Genomic DNA, 21,611 nt, shown 5'->3' with positions numbered 1-21,611 from the left:
TTAATTGATGATAATTGCTTAAGGGTCTTAAGTGGTTTATCTAAATGCCTCGACTAAATGTTGTTTGGTATTGTTGTGTAACATATCCTATTTTCTCTAACATGCAAAGTATGTTGTTTTGAACAAGTTTTGGCCAAGGGTGCATTGCTAAACTTTCCTGATAAGAATGTATTTAAACTTTGTGTTTCATAAAACGTGTACTCTTATGTGAAAACAGGTATTCACAAAATTTTGAAGAAATGATAAAAAATTAGAATCGATGCTCTTAACGCTATTTTGCTGTCTTAAATATTATTGTAGACGTTTCAAGTCCAAACAAAACAATGTCGGGTTAGGTCGAAGCAAACACAATTTTCTACTTAAGTCATTTTCCCACCCTTGAATAAATATGTGTTACGGACGGTTTTAGATTCCAAGGTGATGTCACCAAACCCGCGTTAATTGCGCTTCAATGTCACCAGGCCTCTGCAATGCCAATATGCATTAAAAGCAACGTAAAATACAGCACCTAAATCACGGCAAAGACACCCCGAACGTGTCACACATCTCGGCAAGCCGTCGCATTTGTAATAAGCATGTCTGCGATCAGCAATGGATTTTGTCGAAGGCCTAAAACACACGCAACATGTGGGGCAGCGCATGGGACCACTTTCGATCGGTATAAATTATTTATCTATCTAACCGACCGAATCATTTCCTGTCCATGCGCGTTTAGCGATAAAATTTGCCGATGCATGTTTTTGTTTGGCAGTATGCAAAGTTTGTGTGTTTAAGCTTAGGACTTACTTTGCTGAATGTTTAACCCCGAAAATGTTTAACATTTTTTGGTAAATTTGGTGCGAAAATGTAGTTTAGTTGTTGCGTCCGATAAAATCGATTACGTTTATTTGCGCTTAAGTACCTATAGTGTGCGAGCTATCTAAAACAGTTTTATTTTTGCAAGAGTATTATAAAAGGGCCAAGTTTTTTGAAATTCTTAGTTTTAAAATTAGATACATATTTCAGTCACAAATATTGAACATAATTCTGTGGGGCTATTTTTTGCACAAATATTTAAAACATTTAAATCAGAAGGTAGATTGTGCGTTTAATATTCTGTCACTTGTTCAGCCGGTCTTGCTACAAACATTTTTCCATCCAAAATCACATATTTTTATGTGCCATAAATACCGTACTTGTCCAGGCTTACCTGGTTAACTTTTACCACAGTAAAAGAGTTCATTGTAAAGGTCATGTTGTTAATATCTGCAAGAAATACAATACGTTTTCTAGCCGCTTTTAATTTGTTAGTCCATGGCTTGTGTATTTTAAGTTCGAGGTACATTGTTTAAACTTAGAAAATGAAAATTTCGTCTGCACAACGAATGTGGCTACGACTGCAAGGTTATGTGATTGACGTTGCAGCCTTTGCCAAAGTTACACGCGTTTTTCGCTTAATTCTCCAATCGAGTAGTGGTTTGGGCATTTTTTCCCGGCCACGATTTAGTTGTTTGACGTTAGAAAAGAGTCCTGATCGATTTTCACCGTGCCTTCTGATACATACCCGGGGAATTTAAAGCGCCTGCTGACTGTACAGACGTAAATAATGATCTGGCTTTGTCTCTGGTGTACTGACCATGTGTGTTTATTTGTGTGACTGGACTTGAGCTTCTTTCTGTTAAAACTGAGTTAGGTTGTGCTGTATTAATAGAAAAGACTGTTTGAAAGTAGTAACGAAATGAAACTAAGAACAAAGTAACGTGCATCTTTTGCTGTGGTCTCAAATAAATATCTTAAGTACATACTTAGCCTAGTGGTTTTGAATCATATCCAGATGAAGATACTATATGTATACATTACAGCAGTTATGCAACTTTGCACTGAAGCAAAGACCATATAGTTTCCGGGACAGTTTAACAAAGCGATTCTTCTTTGCTTCCGTTAGTTTTAAATTTGGTTAGTTTTTTTTCTGTAAAAGTGAAAACTGGTTTTACAATTGCTTTTTGCAACAAAAATTTGCCCCTGCAGTTTTCTGTAGTCTTATCTGTGCACCTTGAGGTAGACCAGCTACCTACAGTGGAACTTTTCGGCGACTCTCGTTTATGCAATCTCATGAGAGGCGGCGTGTTTGTTTAAACTTCTATCGCGATCTGTTCTCGATGCATCAAAGCAAATGAATTATGCAGAAAGACGATAATTATTCGCAAACAAAAAGGTTTAATCGTTAAGAACCGTAAAAGATATGTCGTTCCTACGAAGATCGATCTCAAAACGTTTGCAGTAGTACAAGACCTGTTTTTTTTGCATATTTTAGGAATCGCCATTCTGCAGTGGCGTTTCTCACCAGTTTTACGCTCTTTTTTTTAGCTTAGGTTGGATTAGATTGTGTTGTTGTTTAATGATGTTTTGTTTGCCGCTATAGAGGAAGGATCGTAGTAACTAGCTGGTCGAGATACGACGAAAATCATTTTTTTGAGAATAAAAGTCTAAACTAAAGAATATGTTTTATCACATAGGCCAGACTTCTGCAAAATACTTCTTCAAAAAGCTTATTGTTCGTGGCCCTGTGTCACAATATTGAAAGCATTAAAATATTTCGAACTTAAATAGTACATTTTAGGAAATTATGCAAATTTATTCTGTTTTTGAGGTAATCTCTGTCATTTAATACCCTGAACGTTTTAACGTTTGTTCGCTTCCATTTTATCTTCGCTTCATACATTTGTTTAAATGAATCATTGTCACAAGAAATGCTTCGTGGCCGCTGGGGACATGCCTGCAATATTTGTCTTGACAGTTCCCATATAACTAATGTCAGTTAAACCTGCCATTCGGTATTGATGTTATAATGCGCTTTAATGAATGAAATCACAGACGTCGATACTTTGTACTATCGGCCATAGTGTATAGTAAGGAGAATCAGTTGAAAATGCTTGGCTAGGTTTAAACAGCTTTTAGAACAGGGTCTCTGGAAAGAGTTGTTTTAAAAATAGATATGTGCATGGAACATAATAATTTTTAAAAAAATAGGTGTAAAGCAGGTCCTAATGCGTCATTTGGTTCTTAAATTCGTGTATTAAAGTTCCATTAAGTCTTGTAGAAATTAATACCATAAGTGTGACTGTTATACCAAAACAAAGGCACACACAATACGTAACCTTTTTGGCGTGGTTTAAGTAGTGTATCATGTATATCATGCGTTGGCAAGTTTGTTCTAGTTGGCACTTGTAAGGGCTTTTCAGTATGTTTTGTGTTTTGGAAGACGATGTATCTTGAAAATCAATAGAAACAAAGAAGTAGTAATAAGGGTCTTTTTTACCACGTAAATTGTAGATGGTGGCAAAACAGAACATATAGGGTACTTATTCTTTTCAAAATTAACGCGAGCAGTACCGTGTTCTGTACATTAGGAAAGATCAGTGTTTATTTCAAAACTTTTAACTCTGTAAATTACAAACAAAAATCTGTTCAGCGTTTATAGAGAATCGCATGCGTGTAGCTTAACTATGGGAGCTGCTGGTAACCAGGAACTACCCCTTGCAACTCTGCCTGATCAATCCTCTAAACGACGTCGCTTCAAAGATGACGAGTCTAGTCTTAGCAGCGACGATTCAGGTGAATCTACAAGACCCTCTAACATCCACGTTTTTTCTGCATCTTCCACTCTTCATGGATTTAGCCACATTTTCGCTTTGCATCACTCGTCCTTGAGGAGGTTTGCTTGGACAGTGGCGTTTCTCACCAGTTTTACGCTCTTTTTACTTCAGGTTGGATTACTGTTGTTTTGTTGTGCTGTTGGGTGATTCTATGTTTGCCATTATAATGAATAGTAGTGATAACTTTCGGGCTGATGCGTCAAAAGGTGTTGCATTCTTTATAAGAATCAAAGCAAAGAATGTCTTTCATTACATAGGTCAATGTCTCTTTAATATGGCCATCGTATTGTCACTCAAAATCAGACAATAATTCGGTTTATTTTTTTATTTCAGCCAAAGCAACGGTACTTTTGAACTAACAACTAACTATTTTCTTATTTTAAATTTTCACATTTTAATTTTATCAGCAACAATTTATTCCTGTTTTGATCTGAAACGTGTCTGCCGCACACCAACACAAACCGGCTTATCTTAACGCTTCGTGGCCTAATAAACTCAGACAACCCAATTTTCATTCATAGTTAATCCTCGACCGGAACTCGAATGTTGCATTAGTTTTTGTCTGGCAAGTGATGTTAGGTCAAGGGTTAAAATTGCTCACAAGGTCGTCTCTAAGATAATGCGTCAAAGCGGATTTTATTTACATTTTCTGTTTCTATCGGTTTGACGATTTTATTCTGACTACAAAACTTCTATGCAGCTCTTTAAGTAACCGTGTTTTAATGTTGACGCAGTTATCAACGAATGCAATATATTTTAGGATTTTGTGGCCTGGAAATAACTGGTCTATTTAAAAAAAATGTGTTACAAAGTCTGGAAGATAATTTGTATTCGGAAAAAATGCATCATTTTTCACGCAACTTATTAGACAAGCCAAATGTGTACATACAAAATAGGTCAGTCCAGTGTGTGGTACTGTGACTTGAAGTCATTTTATAACTTTGGACGCTTTTTTATTTATAATTAAATTATAACATTGGTAACAAGATTTCAGTAAGTTCTAACTTTTTTAATGCCCGATTTTCAACGCTAAAACGTTTCTTGCAGTAAAAGTAATTCTAATTTTTATTTATCATTTAACTTTTTTATCGGTCTGCGCACTAAGAACAGCAATGTCTTCTCTGTTTCAAAAAGTGTTTGCTTGTTATTAACTCACCATTCTCACTACGCTTATCACTCACTCAAACCAGGTCAAAGACTGGACATTTATAATCCGATTAAAGGGCAGAGGCGGCTGGTTGGTGTAAAATGTGGTCGGGCGATCTGCATCAATGCCACAGCGCATTACGACCTCATTCTTTTCGTACCCTAGTGACATGTCGATGTCAGTATTGATTATGATGCGGTCGTCACGATTTACGTTACATGGATAAAACTGCGAAAACGCAGCGTTAATAACTGGATAAACTTTTGCAGTTTTTTGTTTAATTCGTTGAACCGATGCAAACCGGTTGTAAATGCAGAAACCAGCATCAAATCGTTTTATTAGACCGAGTTTTAATCCATTCGTTACAATGCCTGTTGTCCAACTGTGCTTATCACGTCCCAAATATGTCGTCACACATAAATGACGCAACAATAGATTCGTACTCTTGTTATTGTTCAAAATTGGCAGTTGAATAATGGATGTACGCCAGCTACAGTGGTAAGAATTAGATACTTGTTTCTTAGATCGGACCGTGCATGAATTTTTCTCACCATTAAACGTTGAAGTAGAAAATACAAAAACCTCGCAATGTTTTTAATGCGTTTTGTTGTTTTAATTTCTCTTGGTGGCCCAATGTCCTGGTTTTTTTGAAAAAAATCTCAATGCCTACAAAAGTCGCAAGCAGTTTAAGTTGAGAAACTTTGTTCAACTTAAACTGGGTATTCAACCAATACCAATTGCATGGATATTCCTGGCGTTTTTTTGTGTGTTTTGGTCGGTCACTTCCTGCAGGTGCGTTCAACTGATGTTTTTTTTACACAGAGTTCGAATCGTGTGATCTACTACCTGAATTCCCCACACGTGACGCGTATTGACGAAGTAACAGCAGGGAATCTCAATTTTCCAGCAGTGACCATCTGTAATATGAACGAACTGAGATTCAGTAAACTTACTAAAAATGACATATTTCACGTTGGTAAGTCCAAGTTTTCGAAGACTATGTCTATTTGAGTCCATAAACGAATAAAATGACGGATTTTAACAACTGGTACAGACATTGCCCTCTAAAAACCTCGATTATGTTTTTTTAGTGAACTTAACAGGCAAACAAGTACTAATTTGTATCGTTGAGGGATCTTGTTTGTTTTCACGTTTTCGATACCTGTGAATTTACCGCCATAGTTAGCGGGAATCCCTCAGCCTTAATCTGCAAGCATTTGGCCGTGCGACACTCGCCATCAATTATTTATCGCTTTCAATCTGTGTCTAAGATTGAACGCCTGCTGCAACAAGCCACGGGCATGTCAAGCCTTCCTGCGACACATCAAACCCTTACTTTATCGCTAAGCATTAGAAAAGTTTAACTTTAATCTTCATGTAGGATCTATATGAATCTAGTCCGGCTTAAATGACTGTTGACCACTATTTATTAGTTTGTCTGTTACAAAGACTTCATGTTAAGCGACAAAAATATTCAGCAGTTTTGAAATCAAATAACAAGCAGTGTTGAAATCTGTTTCCACCGTTTTTACCTGAAATTTAATGTTTGATTTAAGTTGTTGTGTACATTTGAAGGCAATCTTCTTGGATTTTTGGACGTCAACGACACATTGATTAAGCCACAATTCTATAACGACGTCGAACAACCCAGGTTACAAGTTGTAAAGAAACGAATGGACTGGCTATCGAATTTCAACAACGATTTCATGTAAGTTTTTAGCTTCTCTACAAACGAAGTCAAAACTGTTGTAAACAGTTATAGTGTTTGTTGGCCACTTCCAAAAATATTTTTATGAACTGTACAGATAAACTCAAAGCGACCATACTTTTTACTTTATATCTGAAAGAACAACTTGATGTGAACCTAATAACTTGAACTTGATGAAAAACTTGTACTAGTAAAAAGCTGCGTGGCCGCAAACGAAAGGTTTAAACAGACTGCCTTTTTTGCAGCCCGAAGGGACAGTTTAACATGTCCGAGTTTTATCACCGAGCTGGACATGACATTGAAGAAATTTTGTTGAACTGCAAGTACAGAGGAAGCATTTGTAATCACACCTGGTTTTCTGAGGTAACAACGCTGTTACATTTTCTTGCACTGGTTTGAAGTAACATTTCAACAGTCAAACAGTTTTCACACCGAGATATCGTTAAACGTTTCCAGAAAAAAAAATACTTTTATACAACACCTACACTGCTGTTAACCGTTGACTTTGGCTTAGAGATTTTTTTCAAAAAAACAGCTCATTGTCCAGTACAGTTTTAAAAATCCATAAATATTTAGAAATGTACGACTATTTTTGCTGAGGTTACAAATTAAATCAATATCCTCTTAGAAATTACAACAAATTAGAGTTGGTATTGTTTCTTACTGCTTTACAAAGTTGTGTGCAACTACTGTTGTTTTGTTGTTCTTATTATTGATTTTTAAATATTTTACACTACAGCAAATTTGAAAGATAAAATGTAGTTTACTTCACCAAACTTACACCGCAAATTTGTTTATCACCAACGACAAAAATTATGAGCTTTGAAACGTTGCTATGCACACCAGCATGACATAAAATTTCGAAAGCTGTCGCGGCACACTTGAAAATTTCTCACGGAACACTGCAGCACGGGTTTGAGATTCCCCGCTCTAAAGCATGTCTAATTTATCCAGCGCTGCAAACATCTGGCCTAATCTTCCTGGGGAGCTAGCACAACAACAAGTCTCTAGTACACATTTTTAGTGATTGATGCGCAGGTTAACCTGGGGTAATCCCGCGGATCCTAATTTAATAACTCGGGACCAGGGAAAACAAAGGAATTTGAAATTAACCTCGACTCATTCGGTTTTTATCGATTCATGTCACATTAACTTTACACAGCAGGTTTTGCCACTTTACGACCTTGTATTAAACATCCCAATACATGCCTACAGTATACACAGGGTTGCCATCGACTTAAAACCAAAAATAAGGACAACCGAAAAATTAAATTTTCATATGAAACGAAACAATTGTTTTTGAACAAATCTTTGCATTTATACGAGCCATGACATAATATTTGCAAGAACAATCTGTTTCAGCAACTCGTTGTTCGTAAAAAATACTAAGTGCATCTCACAACAGGCCAGGTGTAGGTTCACTTCTACTTGTAGCAGGGATTTGACTGTAGTAATTGTTGAAAATAAGACAAAATAAGGACTACAGTTAAAAATAAGGACATTTCTTAGAAATAACGACATTGAACTTTTCTAAGACATAACCCTTCAAATTAAGGACAAATCTTAGAAATAAGGACGGTATGGCAACCCTGAGTATACACCTTACTGTTATTTGGGTTTCAAAGAAATATGTCGGTAAACGTTTTGTTTTGTGTTGGACTGATACCACCATATATTTAATTTGGTTTGAAATGGTAACAAACTAAATAATTCTAAAGCGCAACAAAAAATTTCCAAGCGCTACCCACGTTTCATCAGAATATAAACATATTAAAATAGGGAAAATCACGTTTTGCAACAAAAACAAACAAATAGCAACCATTTTTTTAGTGATTATTTTTTTAACTGAATTCTGTACGTGTACTCGTACGATGGTTTTAAGCAAGGCAAAGACTTTTGTTTTTAAATTTTAGTTTTATAGTTAAACATCCTTCTGGCAAGTTTTTTTTTCTTAGTATTTAACTTTGACATTTGCTTGACATTGTCTGCAGCTTAAATCCGGTTTGCTCCGGTATCAGCCTAAAATGTTGTCACGCACCGACCTAATTAAGCATTACTAAGATCCCTGTTCAAAAGCAAAGCAAAACTCATTTTCTTTCTTTTTGTTACGAGCCACTTCACTCATACATTTTCGTAATCTCGCTGACATGAAACATATAAGCTTTATTTATCATTTGTGTAACAGTTCTGTTGAAGTGGTTTTTGTTGTTTCATTGTTTGTTTAACTCTTGTATGTTAGATTTAAACTGATAAACATATTTTAAAGTTTGAACGTGACTGTAAATTTTAGACCGCATTTTCGATTCTCTATGACGTAAAATACCCACATAAATTACATTTGCTCACTTTGTACGCTCTTGGAAAATCACTACACTTGTTGAATTCGATTATACCTTAATTTTCACACCAGAATTACGCCCTAATTGAGCCTAATTCAGTAATCAATGACTAGTTTTCTACTTTATCGGCACCTAGAATTTTTAATCACTCCCGTTTTGTGCTGTGCCCTTTTCAATGTTAACCTTATGGATCCGCCAGTTTCCAGTGAATCTTAGTTTTACGAGTTGACCAATCGATCGAGAAAAAAAAGTTTTGTTTCTGTTTTGAAATTAAACTTACCCAACCGAATAAAATTAGTTCATTTCTTGGTAGTAAAATGACTCGGTAACAAATATAGCGTGGGGTAATGTTGTGTAGCGTGTCGTATGTGTTTTGTTGGGATGGTTCATCCGCAACAACATTTGCTTTGGTACTGTACTGCCACCTGGCGGAACAATATGCTTGTACCGTGTCGTTGCTAAGCGACGCTGTCAAATGGTTGTGCCTTTAACATTGAGAGTACCCTTGAATCGCTTTTCAGCGATACTCAGGCTAGAAGAACTTCGTTGACTTTTTACACATTTGGTTACGTAACGAACTAGCTGTAACATTTAATGGGAGCAATTTCAAAATTTATGCATGCGATTTCTGAATTTCAAAAAACATAAACAGAAAATCAACATTCCGAACCGCAATGCAGTGAAATTATTTTATTAAAAAAGGCTATTTATACTGTACAACTTTCATCATTGCAGTGTAATGACCCTGACGCATTTTTCTAATTAGCACTAATGTGTGGTCATATATTCGAAGTTTACCCCAGCAGTGCGAAATGAGCGTATCTGCTGTCTTCTAAACAAACTTAAACTCATGATACAGAAGTAAAATCCCTCCCATTCAAAGCATATTTGCTTGCAATTTCGGCATGTGTACGCTAGGCCAAGTGCTGGTCGGTTGAAACGAGATCCCTGTATTCCTTGTGTTCGATCGATTTAAATTAAATTATCGTTGTCGATCTCGTGCAATCGCGCAACTCCATTATTCAATGATTTAAATGCCTTATCCCGGGTTCCGAACCCAACCCAAACCGAATTAAAAATTAATGGTAAATTTTGGGCCTGGTATGTTAAGTCTGAAAGATGATGAGTTTTCATTCTCTAGTATTCGTTATTTGTGGTGACAGTTTATCAAATTATTATGTTACGATGAACGCTAATTGAGTATGAATTTAATGAAATGTTGCATGGAAATATTGTTACCCAAAAGCCTTTTGCAAATTCTTGTATGTTTTACACTTTTTTATGCGAAGAGTGTTTAGGCTTTTGTTTGTAAAATAAGTAAAAGTGTTTTAGTTATGTTTCCCCGTTAATTGAGTTTAACGAGTGAGCGTTCTGCTATCAATAGTAACAACTTTTTGAGTTCCTTGCAGTATTAGTTAGCTATAGTAGAATACTTGTAAACATCAATTTTTCGCATAGTACTTTATTCGCTCTGGTAAAACTTTGTCCTAACAAATAACAATTGAAAACCCACGACTAAAATGTATATTGAATGTTTATGTCTTTTACATTGTTACAAATCTGCACATATAGAAATACAATGGCACAAAAGGGAGTAACTCCTGCCAATCACGCCATATACACTGCCGTATACCTGACATCTCTAAACCTTTTCGCTTTTAATTCTGTTACCTTCTGTGCATAGGCGAACATATGGTCGCCTTGTGAGACATTTGACTGCCTAAAACATATAAATCAAGTTAGGCTGTTTGAGTCAACGTGCGTCCCAATCCCTTTAAGTCACTATTTAGTCATAATTTCAGTTTTTTTTTTGAAATTGGAGATAAAATAAAAATTTGCTTTGGTTTGCAGATGTTTTTTGGTTTGGGTTAAAAAAGACTGTCTATAAACTAAAACATTGGGACAAATATTTACAAACGCAACTTTAGAACAATTTCAAAACTCTGTCTCAGATTTTACGAGAATTGGAATCGCAATAGTTTATTCTGTAAAAAATAAGATTTCAAGGTGTTGCTTAAATGTTTTTGGGTACAACGCATTTATCCGACGATTTTGTATGCTGTAACGCGTTCCCAAAACTTTTAAGTTTGCAATAGCACCAACGGTAGACATCTGTCTCCCGAACGTCACCGCACTTGCGCTTGACTAGACTGGTGTTGGTCGTTGGTGATTTGAAGTTAATCGGTGGCGAAGCGGGTCGCCGACCTCTCGCCAATGAGCAATTCACCATCGCCAATTTCAGTTTTGTCTCCCCGCCGGTCTTCGACCTCGATCGAAGTTGCTTCTCGATCGATCACTTGCTTCTTCTTCTCCCCAAGGCGCATTGCTTTTTGGCCCAGAATTTTTTTTTGCGATTTCTTATCGATGCCCGTTAATCTTGCGCTGCTTGTAGGGATTTTTCGGTGCTATGATTCGTTTGTTTAAACGATTTCGGCTCGTTTGTGTCAATAACTTGCTAGGATTTAGGTAATTTGATCAGGCTTACTCAGGAAAGTAAGTGTCACCAGTTAACTGTTTTATGAATGTTTTGAGTAGCGTTTAAGCTGCAGCGAGGTGATAGTTATGAAAGATGGCCGATTAGGATTAACGGTCATGCCACTGCAGACAATAACGAAAGCTTGTGTACGAAAGATCATTAAAAACCTCAGTAAAATTTATTAACATTTTCTATTCAGAAAATTCTAAAATGTTGCAGGAAAGTTTTTGAAGTTTGAAACGTTGTTTACCAGTAATAACGTTTTCTATTTCAATTTTGTGTTTTATATGGCGGTTATTCAGTAACAAAAGGAAAATGTGTTAGTGGCACAGTATATTCGTTTTGTAACACCTGGAAAGAACATTTAGGTTACACTTGTTGCAGCATGGAGCCCACCGGAGATAGGTTTACCATTGAATCAGAGAAGTCCTTGTATGTTGATATGCCTCCTTACGAAGGCAGTAGCACTTTTCCGAGGCTAACAAACCATGTAAGGGAAAAACAGCAGCAAACCCGACGCACTGACACAACACGACCATCATCGTACTCAATGGAACCCTTCTATGTTTCTAATGTGCCGCCCGATGAAAAGATACGCTTGGATCAGCCCAAGTCACCCTCGAGGGAAGCAGAGCTGTCGCAAAATTCGAGTAATCAAGATGAAGTAAGTGTTAATTGTGCCGCCTGGTCCACGCCCGTATGTTATCTGCAGCGTGATGATTCGATTTTCCTTTTCCAGCAAATGTCACGCTATTTTGTCGTTTGGCTTACTCTTTTAGTTGAGACAAAATCTGACTAAAAATCGATCTACCTGTTTTGCTGTTTGAAAGCCTATAAACTTGAATGGTAGCTCAACGAAAACTATCCCTGCAAAATGGTTTTATTCCGTTTACTTGGTCTAGTTTATAACGGAAAGGGGAAAATTCGGTTGTTTTAGTGCACATTTTTGGTATTAGGCGTCGTTTCGCTAATGGAAGTTTTTTTTGTTTGTTGAAATACATGTACTTTTTTTAATTCATCTTTCTTATCAGTACTTTTTCCATAGGATCGCCAACCAAAGCCATCAGATTTTACATTCTTTGCTGCCAACTCAACATTGCATGGAATAAACCATATTTTTACTAATGGACGGTTCACATTTCGTAAAGCCTTGTGGGCCATCGCATTCACATCTTCGTTGTTTTTATTCTTGTACCAGGTAAGACCAGATTTTCATCTTTTTTGGTTTATACTTAATGCAATTTTGTTAACGTTAGGTTTAGTCAGTAATACGAGACACAAAGTCATTTATCAAAACTCTTCAATATTGGCTTTCATCATGTTATTGCGTAAAATGGGCCGTCTTTTTTGACCTTAGAATGTTTGAACTTTACAATTCGTACAGGAAAAAGTCAGTCAAATTTTGCAAAAGTTGTTGACGATTAACATTGGGATGCTTTAAAAGCTGTGTTAGATTTGTGGCAAAAACTGTTTGCATTCACAGGCGTACGATCGGTACAGTTACTATAGCACTCGACCACATGTAACCAAGCTTGACGAGGAGGAAGCAACTGAAATTGACTTCCCTGCTCTAACAATCTGCAACATGAATTCATTTCGATTGAGTGTGGTCTCAACGGACGATTATTTCTACACGGGCGAACATATTTTTCGTCTTTTCAATCCCGACTTTACTTTGAAACAAAGGTAAAAAATATTTTGTAAATCAATACATTTTTATAGGTTTGGAAATTTGGAAGGATTGTAATGAGTTTTCATTGTATTGTGACTTTTGTTACGGCTCTGTTCTAAAAGACAAAGAAACCAATTTGGTTTTGTAATTCCCTTTGCCCCTTTTTACAACTTCGTGACATTGTTGAAACTGGACAGGTTTTTAATCCTTTTTAATCCACTTAAAATGATATAAGGCATTAAAACTTTCTCTGGAAAATGTATTTATTTATATTAACGCAACTTGTTCGTTGCGAAAAACGTTAAGTTAATCAAAAACTTCTTCAGTCCTCTGAAACGGTTCAGTGTGAAACAAAATATCGGACCCAATGAAATACCATATAATACTGCTTTTGTATGAAAACATCAATCAAGTCAATACATGATAAGTATACTGCAGACAATGTACACTGATACACTAGCCCATACGGCCAATATCTTCTCACAAGCTGCTCCAACAAGACCTTTGAAGCTGGAATTGTGTGCACTGTCTGGGGCTTACTTATTTAACTTTTCTCAACTTTTGACAAAAAAGCGTACTAAAAGGTACAAACGACATCAGATACATACAGTATCTTCACTGCACTCACAAGCAGTATAAACATTTTATTTACCATTCTTTTGTTGTTGTTTTTCAGACAGTTTCGAGACAACCGAACATGGCCCATTGTAAAACGCAAAATTTCAGAGATATTACGTTTACGCAAGAGATATACTCCAACTGCAACAACCTTTAACATGTCTGAGTTTTACGACAGAACCGGTCACCAGGTTCAGGATATGGTTAAAAGTTGCAAATACAGGGGAAGGGATTGTATGTCGTACAAAGACTGGACAACGGTAAGAGTTTCCGAACCTAAGTTTCAAAAAAAATAGTTTGGATTGTCGCAATCTGCATTATTCTGTGCAAAATAAAACAATCTTATTCAAAAAGTTTGTTTAATGTAGAAATTTGGGTTTGCCAGTCGTTGTGTTTTGCCAGCGTTAGTAAAAAATCGTAACCAATGGAACCCGGTTTCCAATAAAATTCACTGAGATACAAAAAATAAGAAGATTTTGTTTGTTTTCAGTGTACTTGTATCTATCACGACTTTACACTATAAGAGTGTGTTTGTTAGACATGTGTTGTTTTAGAATTGGAAGTTAATCTGTTTGTTTAATTTAAACTCTTGTTTTCGAATTCTATTTCTGGGCAATTAGTCCCTCAATCAATACAGTGAAGGTTTAATAAACATTAAAGTACTGTTGTGGTATTGGAAGAGATAGGTCTATTTTTGCCTTCGTATTAACGCCTTTTTAATGAGAACTCTACAGAATAACTGCATTTAAGAACGTGTTATTGTTACTTTTATATCATACAATATGGTTTACTTATGTTTTCGCACATCTGGTTGTTTCTGTTGCGAAACAAATACATTTTTGTCGCCTCACTGTCCCCCGCTGTGCGCATAAAAAATTCATGTTTCCTTTGTTGTGCAGTGACCAGCGAATTGATTGCGCTTTCCGTATAATGAGCTCATCTTTTTCGCCAAAGTCAATAATTTGGTGTGAATATTGACCTACATATACGCTTATGACTTGACATGAAAGGGATAATCAGTTCTGTTTTTATTGCATCAGAGCAACCTTCTGATAACCAATATTTTGCTTGACTGTTATTTTGATTCGTAAAGAAATAAAGGCTTTCAAGTTATATATAAATGGTATTTTAACAATTGTTTGAAATGTCATGATACCTTGGAACACATAAGTTTCCGGTTTGCACCCTTTTATCAATCGTTTTTCTTCTTTTTTTCTTTTTAAACGTGTGCGACTGAATGAGCCTCATATCACTTATGATGGCATAAGCATTTTCCGGAACGTCATAACAATAAAACATGTCGCCTTTTTCGTCTGTTCGGGTAGTTATATTCCTTCTTAACTAATAATGCTTGATAAAAGTAGTGGCAGGTGACTTGGTTTGCTCTTTTCCGGCAACGGCTATTCCTGAATCAACTGAAACCAATTTATGTTTCATCGTACAAAAGAATGTTTATTGTCTATTAAGTATCCGATGTAGTAAAGAGACTTACTGGTATATACATAGCTGCGGGTCAAAAACTCTTTTGAAACTTTAAAATTTTAACATTTTTTGCAGGTATTTACACGCTACGGAAAGTGCTACACGTTCAATTCAGGACAGAAATACAGCCCACTGAAAACGCTGAAAGGAGGAATTGACAACGGTCTAGAGTTACTTCTTGACACCCAGCAGAACGATTACATGCCGGTTTGGGACGAAACAGGTACATAAATGTCAATACTTAAACTTCTTGTCAGCATAACTAAATGTTTATCGTCTTTTACGGTGAAAACTATAACAACTTGGGCTGTACATGCCGTACATCTTTTGCTGTTAATCAACAATAGTTGTATTAAATAATATAGTCAGACATTGTACCTTTAAAGGTCATACTGACAAAGTTGGTCTTTTCTATTATTCTTACCCTTACTTATCTTATTCGCAGACGAAATATCAGTAGAGGCTGGTTTTAAAGTTCAGCTCCACGTTCAATCGGAGCCTCCATTTATACACGAGCTTGGTTTCGGTATTGCACCAGGTTTTCAAAGTTTGGTTGCTACTCAAGAACAAAGGGTAAGTGCTCCAACAATATATCTGTAAGCAACTCTTACAACAAGTATGTCTCGGCCAACTTGTAGTGATTTGAGAGTAACTTATTTTCTGACCAACTGCTGTGATAAGGCACTATACGTGTTTCTGGAAATAAACGTTGATTTTGTTTAAGATAACCTTTTTGCCGGAGCCATGGGGAAACTGTGTCCAGGACTTTGACAAGTCGGTTCATTCGCATTTTAAGAACTATAGCATTTCCGGGTGTCGAATCACTTGTGAGACAAAGTTCGTGTTCGACAACTGCAACTGCAGAATGGTCCACATGCCAGGTGCGAATCTAAAAAAACTTTACACTGTGTTATGTATGTGACAAATGACAAATTTTGTAAAACTGATTGAAAAATTATGTGCTCCAAACTGCTTATGGCTTGTGGTTATCTTGTCGAGTTGCTGGTTCTCATCTTATGAGACTGTCATTATGTACTGCTAAGTAAACACATGGCCTTACCACTTTCCGCTTTTGAAATTGCTTTCTTGATTAAAATGCATCGTTCGTAAACATGTAACCAAATAGTATAACAACAAGCAAGCCGAATTTCTTGTTTAATATCAAGTTTTGTCGTTAAGGCACGCAGTCGCCCAACGGAAATTTTTTTAACCTAACGGCTTGGCAAACCTATATTGAGCATTGGCGAGGAACAAAGAAAAATGTAGGCTTTGTTTAAAACATTCTTCCCGATTTACATTACATTAATCTACATTTAACCAAATACTATTCGGGAGGTTTACATATCTCTAATTCACAACCTGTCAAACATGTGCGTCACTAACTGCTATTTTAGGGCTCTTAGACCGAAACTCGATGTTCTACTCTTCCGCGATACGCTGCTAGATAAGTTTTACGTCTTGCCCAGTTGCTCGAAAATCGAAACTTATTGATATTTCGGTTCTTGACTGTTACGTGTAGGCGTCTTTTCTTCAACGTTTCCCGGTAAGATGCGGGAATGGGTTTTCAGTCACAGGCTTGGGACCCTAATGCACGCTGCCAAGCATAAAATTTTGCCTTGCGATTGTGTACTTACAAAAATTCAAATCTTTCGTAAGGTCATCGCATGACAGAGCAATGTATGTGGGTCCAAATGGCTCTTGTAAATGTCACTTTTTTTATTTATTTAAATGACTACTCAGTTTTAGCAGCACTTTAAATAACTTGACGCTAAACGCGTCGGGGTGGCAAGGCAACAGCATCTTAGACTGCTATCTCAGTGGTGGCCTGAACTTTTAAAATAAATTTTAACGCTATACATATGTATGATCTAAAGACGGGTTATAGATAGTTCTATTTTCAGCCTAAATTCCTGTTCGAGAAAAGAGTTTTTTTTTATGTAACGCCGAAATTACTGGGGAAGGCTCGCTGCTCTTAACTTGGACTTTTAGGAACCTTTGCACTGTATAAAGCAAGCTCAGAACGATAAACCGATGTTGCCCGATAACGAATACTTTTACTCGAGTACTGGCTATATTACCAGCATGCAATGTAGGTTGTCGAAATACATGTGTAACACTGTGTTTAAATCGTACTCCAAGTGTAATGACCAACATGTTTGTTTAGGGGATGCCCCGTTTTGCACTCCAGAGCAATATAAGGAGTGTGCCGACCCAGCATTGGATTACCTGGTCAAGGTTGATGACAAGATTTGTGTCTGCGAAACACCCTGTGAAGTAACGAGGTAATGGTTTGTGTACGAAGTAGCCGCTTTAACAAGGATTGTTATGCAAATTTTTTCTACAATACATTTGGAAATAATTCTTCTATTTTCCTTTGGTAACAATATGAGAGTTGTTAATAATTTTGTTTACATTCTGCAGATATAACTTGGAGACTTCTAATCTACGCCTTCCCAGTACCCAAGCTCTTAGCTATTTGGCATATAAGTACAGAAAGACGGAAGACTATGTCAAGTAAGAAAGTCTATCACTAGTTTTAAGAATATAAAAAAGTTTACTAAAATGTCAATCAAAACGAAGCAGCCGTTTTGTACCGTGTTATACAAATGTACACCTAAAACACAATAAGGTTTTAACCGTCAAAATCCAACATCCTGAGTCTAGAGTTTCAGTGTGGGTCAGATTTTCGGTAAAATCATGTTCAGTTACCTCATCAACGCATCTAATTTATTATTTACGACAGTACAAAGCCTTTCTTGTATAGACTTCGATTTCTCGTCAGGCAGGCCGGGGTCTGGTTTTTGTAATCAATATGGTTACTTGCTTTAGCACAAGAATACGGATAACCCGAATAAACTTATCCCGAAATTTGCAGTTAGACCCTGTTTATTGATCTTAAGCAATAGAATTTTTTTCTGATAACCGTTTTTCCTAAAAACGCTATTACTGGCAGATAATCTAGACGTGGTAAAATTATCAATCATTTTTAACCAAAGGAATTATTTTTTTTTATTGATGCCTGCAACAAAGTTATAGGGTCGAGCTTTTATTGTGTATTCTGGGTGTATTACCATTACTCACTGCAGTAAAATAATGATAAAAAAAACACTGGTGTTGTTTAAAGCATAAGGGTATTGTGCTTGTATTCGGTTTGTAACTGTTTTTTGTGTTTTTTCCCTCAGAGACAATTTTGTCAAGTTAAACATCTTCTTCGAAGCGCTCAACTATGAAACGATTGAACAAAAAGTGGCTTACGAGATACCCGGACTGTTTGGTAAGAGTTTTCTTTTATCAATAAATCATTGCTGTGAAAAGACTATGTTTTGTGTTAACGTTACCCTTTTGACCGGCTTGTTTTAAAACAACATCGTGGAAAAACAAAGTATGTAGTGTACCACCTTAGTAATGTTTTTGTAATGAATGTGAACTCAACGGCACAGTAAATTTTTCTAAACTTCATTTTGCTGTGCCTGAATTAGGGTCACAGCAATTGTGGAATCACCATAATTTCCAGTTCTAAACAATATTTCTCCCGACATACTGCAGTTACTAACTTATATTATTTGTTTCTTCAATAACAGGCAACCTTGTGCCGACAATAACCAGTTTAACGTTAGTCTTTTAGTTAAAATAATAAACCTGTGCCTCAGTCTCAAAGATTGTCAATATAAATGAGGTACACACTTTGTTACTTGGACGCCAGTCTAAATATATATATTTTCTTTTCTATTAAAAGGTGATATCGGAGGACAAATGGGTCTGTTTATCGGAGCAAGCATCTTAACGTTACTGGAACTATTCAATTATCTTTACGAAGTCGTCAAGGTAAGAATGTGGCGTTAACGCCCAAAAGGTCACTTGCGTTTCAAAACAACGATGTATTTGTCTTTAAAATGTTTGCGTGTTAAATGGTGATTCAGTGTGGGAATTACCATGTTTCCTCTGGCTTTATACAAATCCCGAAATCCCGCAAAGGGGCTTCTACAACAAACATATGTCATTAGTGAATCATGAAAATGACATGTTACTTCGTTTCAACACACCAAACAGCTTCTAATAATGTCAAAAACCTTAATAAAGTATTAACACATCCTCTAGTAGTCTAGTGCAATGCGTTGTTTTTCCCAGACCGTGCCTGGGAAGTGAATCATAGTTAACGACACGCAAACACAATTGCTCACGTTTTGTTTTAGCTTCACGTTAAAAGTTTTAATTTGTCAGTATTGGTACGGTGCGACGAAAATACTTACTAGTTAAATCTGGTTTTGGATCTACGAAATTTTCAGTTTAAGAATATAACAGCACCGCTTGGTTGTGGCGAGAAATAGAACTGACTGGTAAATATAACCAAAATCTGTGTAGAAAACTGATTCACAGATCAGCACGCCTTGAACAACCGTTAACATTCTTATGAGAGCATTAGCCACATGTGCACAGCCTTTTGCGCAACTAGTGCATCTGTAATCGATACCCACGCATGCAGAACACACATTTCTCGTTTTATCACCTACTCCTTGTGTGTTTAAAGGATAAAACGTGGGGCAAAAAGTTGAGAAAAGCGAGGCGACATGCCGCGAATGAATCTCTACGACGTGAGCTTCAGAATCAAAGAGGTAAACTCGTCTCGTGCTTACTGATTAATCAAATTGTTGAGCCGAATATATATATTGTATTGATGTGATTTAATGTTTGGACTCGTCTCACTGTATTAGGCTTGCGGGTTTAATGCAATAAACTACTATAGTTTTTGTCATGTTTGAAGTTAAACTGTTATATACAGTTGAAGTTTTCATATTTTGTCCATGTTAAATCGTTTTTGATATTTATCTTAAATGTGATAGCAACAAATCGTTTTAATGTTGTAATCAGTAACAAAATAGCCTGCAAACTTATTTTAAAGCCTTAGTCATAGAGAGTTATAAAGAGATAATCAATAAAAATAATTTCAGAACACACATACAATAGTTAACATAAACATCAGCACAGAGTGAGTGCAAGGCCACGCAAATTGCCACTTGTCACATGGACAAAATCAGTCATACATGAAACTGATTCAAGCATAAACAAAACAACAACGATTAAATCTAGACTTAACATAGCTTACCTAACCAACGGTATTAACTTTTTTAAAACGAGGAAACACATTTTACTTCTAAATTGGCGAAAAAAAATTGTTTGTTTGAAATTATTTTTATTACGCGCAGCCAAAAATTTTAAAATGTTATTTTTTTGCAATTGGCGTAAAATGTATCCATAACTTTTGTCAGATCTCAACAATGGATACAAGATGGTAAATCAAGAGGAACCACACGAGGAAAGAAGAAACCACCTAAACAATGACAAAAACGCACTAAGCGATCGTCAAACTCCGGGCGCATACAGCAACAAGCTTTCGCCCCTCCAAGAGTTCAACACTAACAACTTTGAAACATTTAGTGCTTCAGATCTGCCCCCACCGCCCGCAGAATATACAAAACCAGCAGCAAACCCCAACAACGAAGCTCCACAGTTGTCACGTCGTACGGCACGTGGCGCTAGAGAGACCAGTCACAGCTACAGCGACCTCTACAGGACGCCTGATAGGGAGTGGCAATCTGACGAAGCAAAGCAGAGGTTTGCATTCCCTGGGCAAACCACTGCTGCTGATTCTGGTTTTTGCGGATCATCATATCTGAGCAGCCAATACCAGCCACAGCGAGTAGGAGAGGTCCCGCTTACGCCTCTTTCCTTGCTGACTAACCCTTCTATGCTGACTAGTCCTGTTCACCAATATGACGCTTCGCCATCGGTTGAGACCGATATCCATTAGGACTTGCTGGGAAACTTTGGCTTAATTTGCCTAAACAATGCGTTTCGCCCAATCACCAGTGTAAAGCGAAGACAATTCCATACAGTTGACACACTGGATGTATTCTTACCGATGTGTGGTTAACCTTTGCAGTTCCAACTGAGTAATCACTGGCAAACTCTCGTGTTCGTGTGTTTCCTTTTTTATTTGAGACACTAGGTCTGCTTGAGTAATGCCAAGTTTACCATTTTCCAATCGTACATATTCAGAAATTTGACATGAAGGGATATGACAAAAAATCAGTAAAACTCCTGCAGAAATCTTTTGAACAAAGTGTGTTTTAATGAAACAATTACACCTGAAATTGAATGTTTACCAACGACACAATTTTGATGGTAGTGGTAAACTCAAGTAAATTTTCGTGTAATAGATGTACTGACTGGAATGAAATGTTGTTATTCGACAGTGGATATGTTTGCTTCTCCATTGCGTTTCAAACCTTTTTTGACTCAGTAATTTGGCGAGCTTGGACCTTTGTACTTAATTGGTCTGTGTACTGATGTCGCATTTTTTATTCGTTTTATTGCTTAATTACATTGCGCAGTTGCTGAGAACAATGTGTTTCTTGTTGACTTAAAGTACATTACAAGTTCAGAGGGTGTTTTAATTTTTTTTTGAACTAAACTGCAAATTGCTTTTCAACACAAACAATTTCGAAAAAGTAAGTAGCATAGATTGTTTTTGCC

At 36.6% G+C, this 21,611-nt stretch overlaps 1 protein-coding gene across 3 annotated transcripts; it reads left to right on the top strand.

Annotated features, from left to right (window-relative positions):
- The first annotated feature begins 3,452 nt into the window (after positions 1 to 3,452).
- Positions 3,453 to 21,476, top strand: LOC145217441 (acid-sensing ion channel 1C-like). 3 transcript variants are annotated; one of them, XM_080084706.1, is made up of 13 exons: positions 3,453 to 3,746; positions 5,605 to 5,758; positions 6,358 to 6,490; positions 6,736 to 6,853; positions 15,153 to 15,300; positions 15,523 to 15,650; positions 15,802 to 15,958; positions 17,242 to 17,359; positions 17,499 to 17,591; positions 18,260 to 18,351; positions 18,814 to 18,902; positions 19,606 to 19,690; positions 20,345 to 21,476. In XM_080084706.1, the coding sequence occupies exons 1-13, from the start codon at positions 3,486 to 3,488 to the stop codon at positions 20,884 to 20,886; spliced, it is 2,118 nt and encodes a 705-aa protein (XP_079940832.1). In that variant the 5' UTR covers positions 3,453 to 3,485; the 3' UTR covers positions 20,887 to 21,476. The 3 variants fall into 3 exon arrangements, with proteins under 3 accessions (XP_079940832.1, XP_079940833.1, XP_079940831.1); XM_080084707.1 differs by having other exon boundaries at positions 3,502 to 3,594; XM_080084705.1 differs by lacking the exons at positions 3,453 to 3,746; positions 5,605 to 5,758; positions 6,358 to 6,490; positions 6,736 to 6,853 and adding exons at positions 6,864 to 11,969; positions 12,351 to 12,503; positions 12,789 to 12,991; positions 13,654 to 13,855.
- The last annotated feature ends 135 nt before the right edge of the window (positions 21,477 to 21,611 follow it).

Source organism: Phallusia mammillata, chromosome 3, assembly GCF_965637545.1.
Source record: "Phallusia mammillata chromosome 3, kaPhaMamm4.hap1.1, whole genome shotgun sequence".
In the NCBI taxonomy this organism is placed as follows: domain Eukaryota; kingdom Metazoa; phylum Chordata; class Ascidiacea; order Phlebobranchia; family Ascidiidae; genus Phallusia; species Phallusia mammillata.
This window is presented reverse-complemented; position numbering and strand designations above follow the sequence as displayed.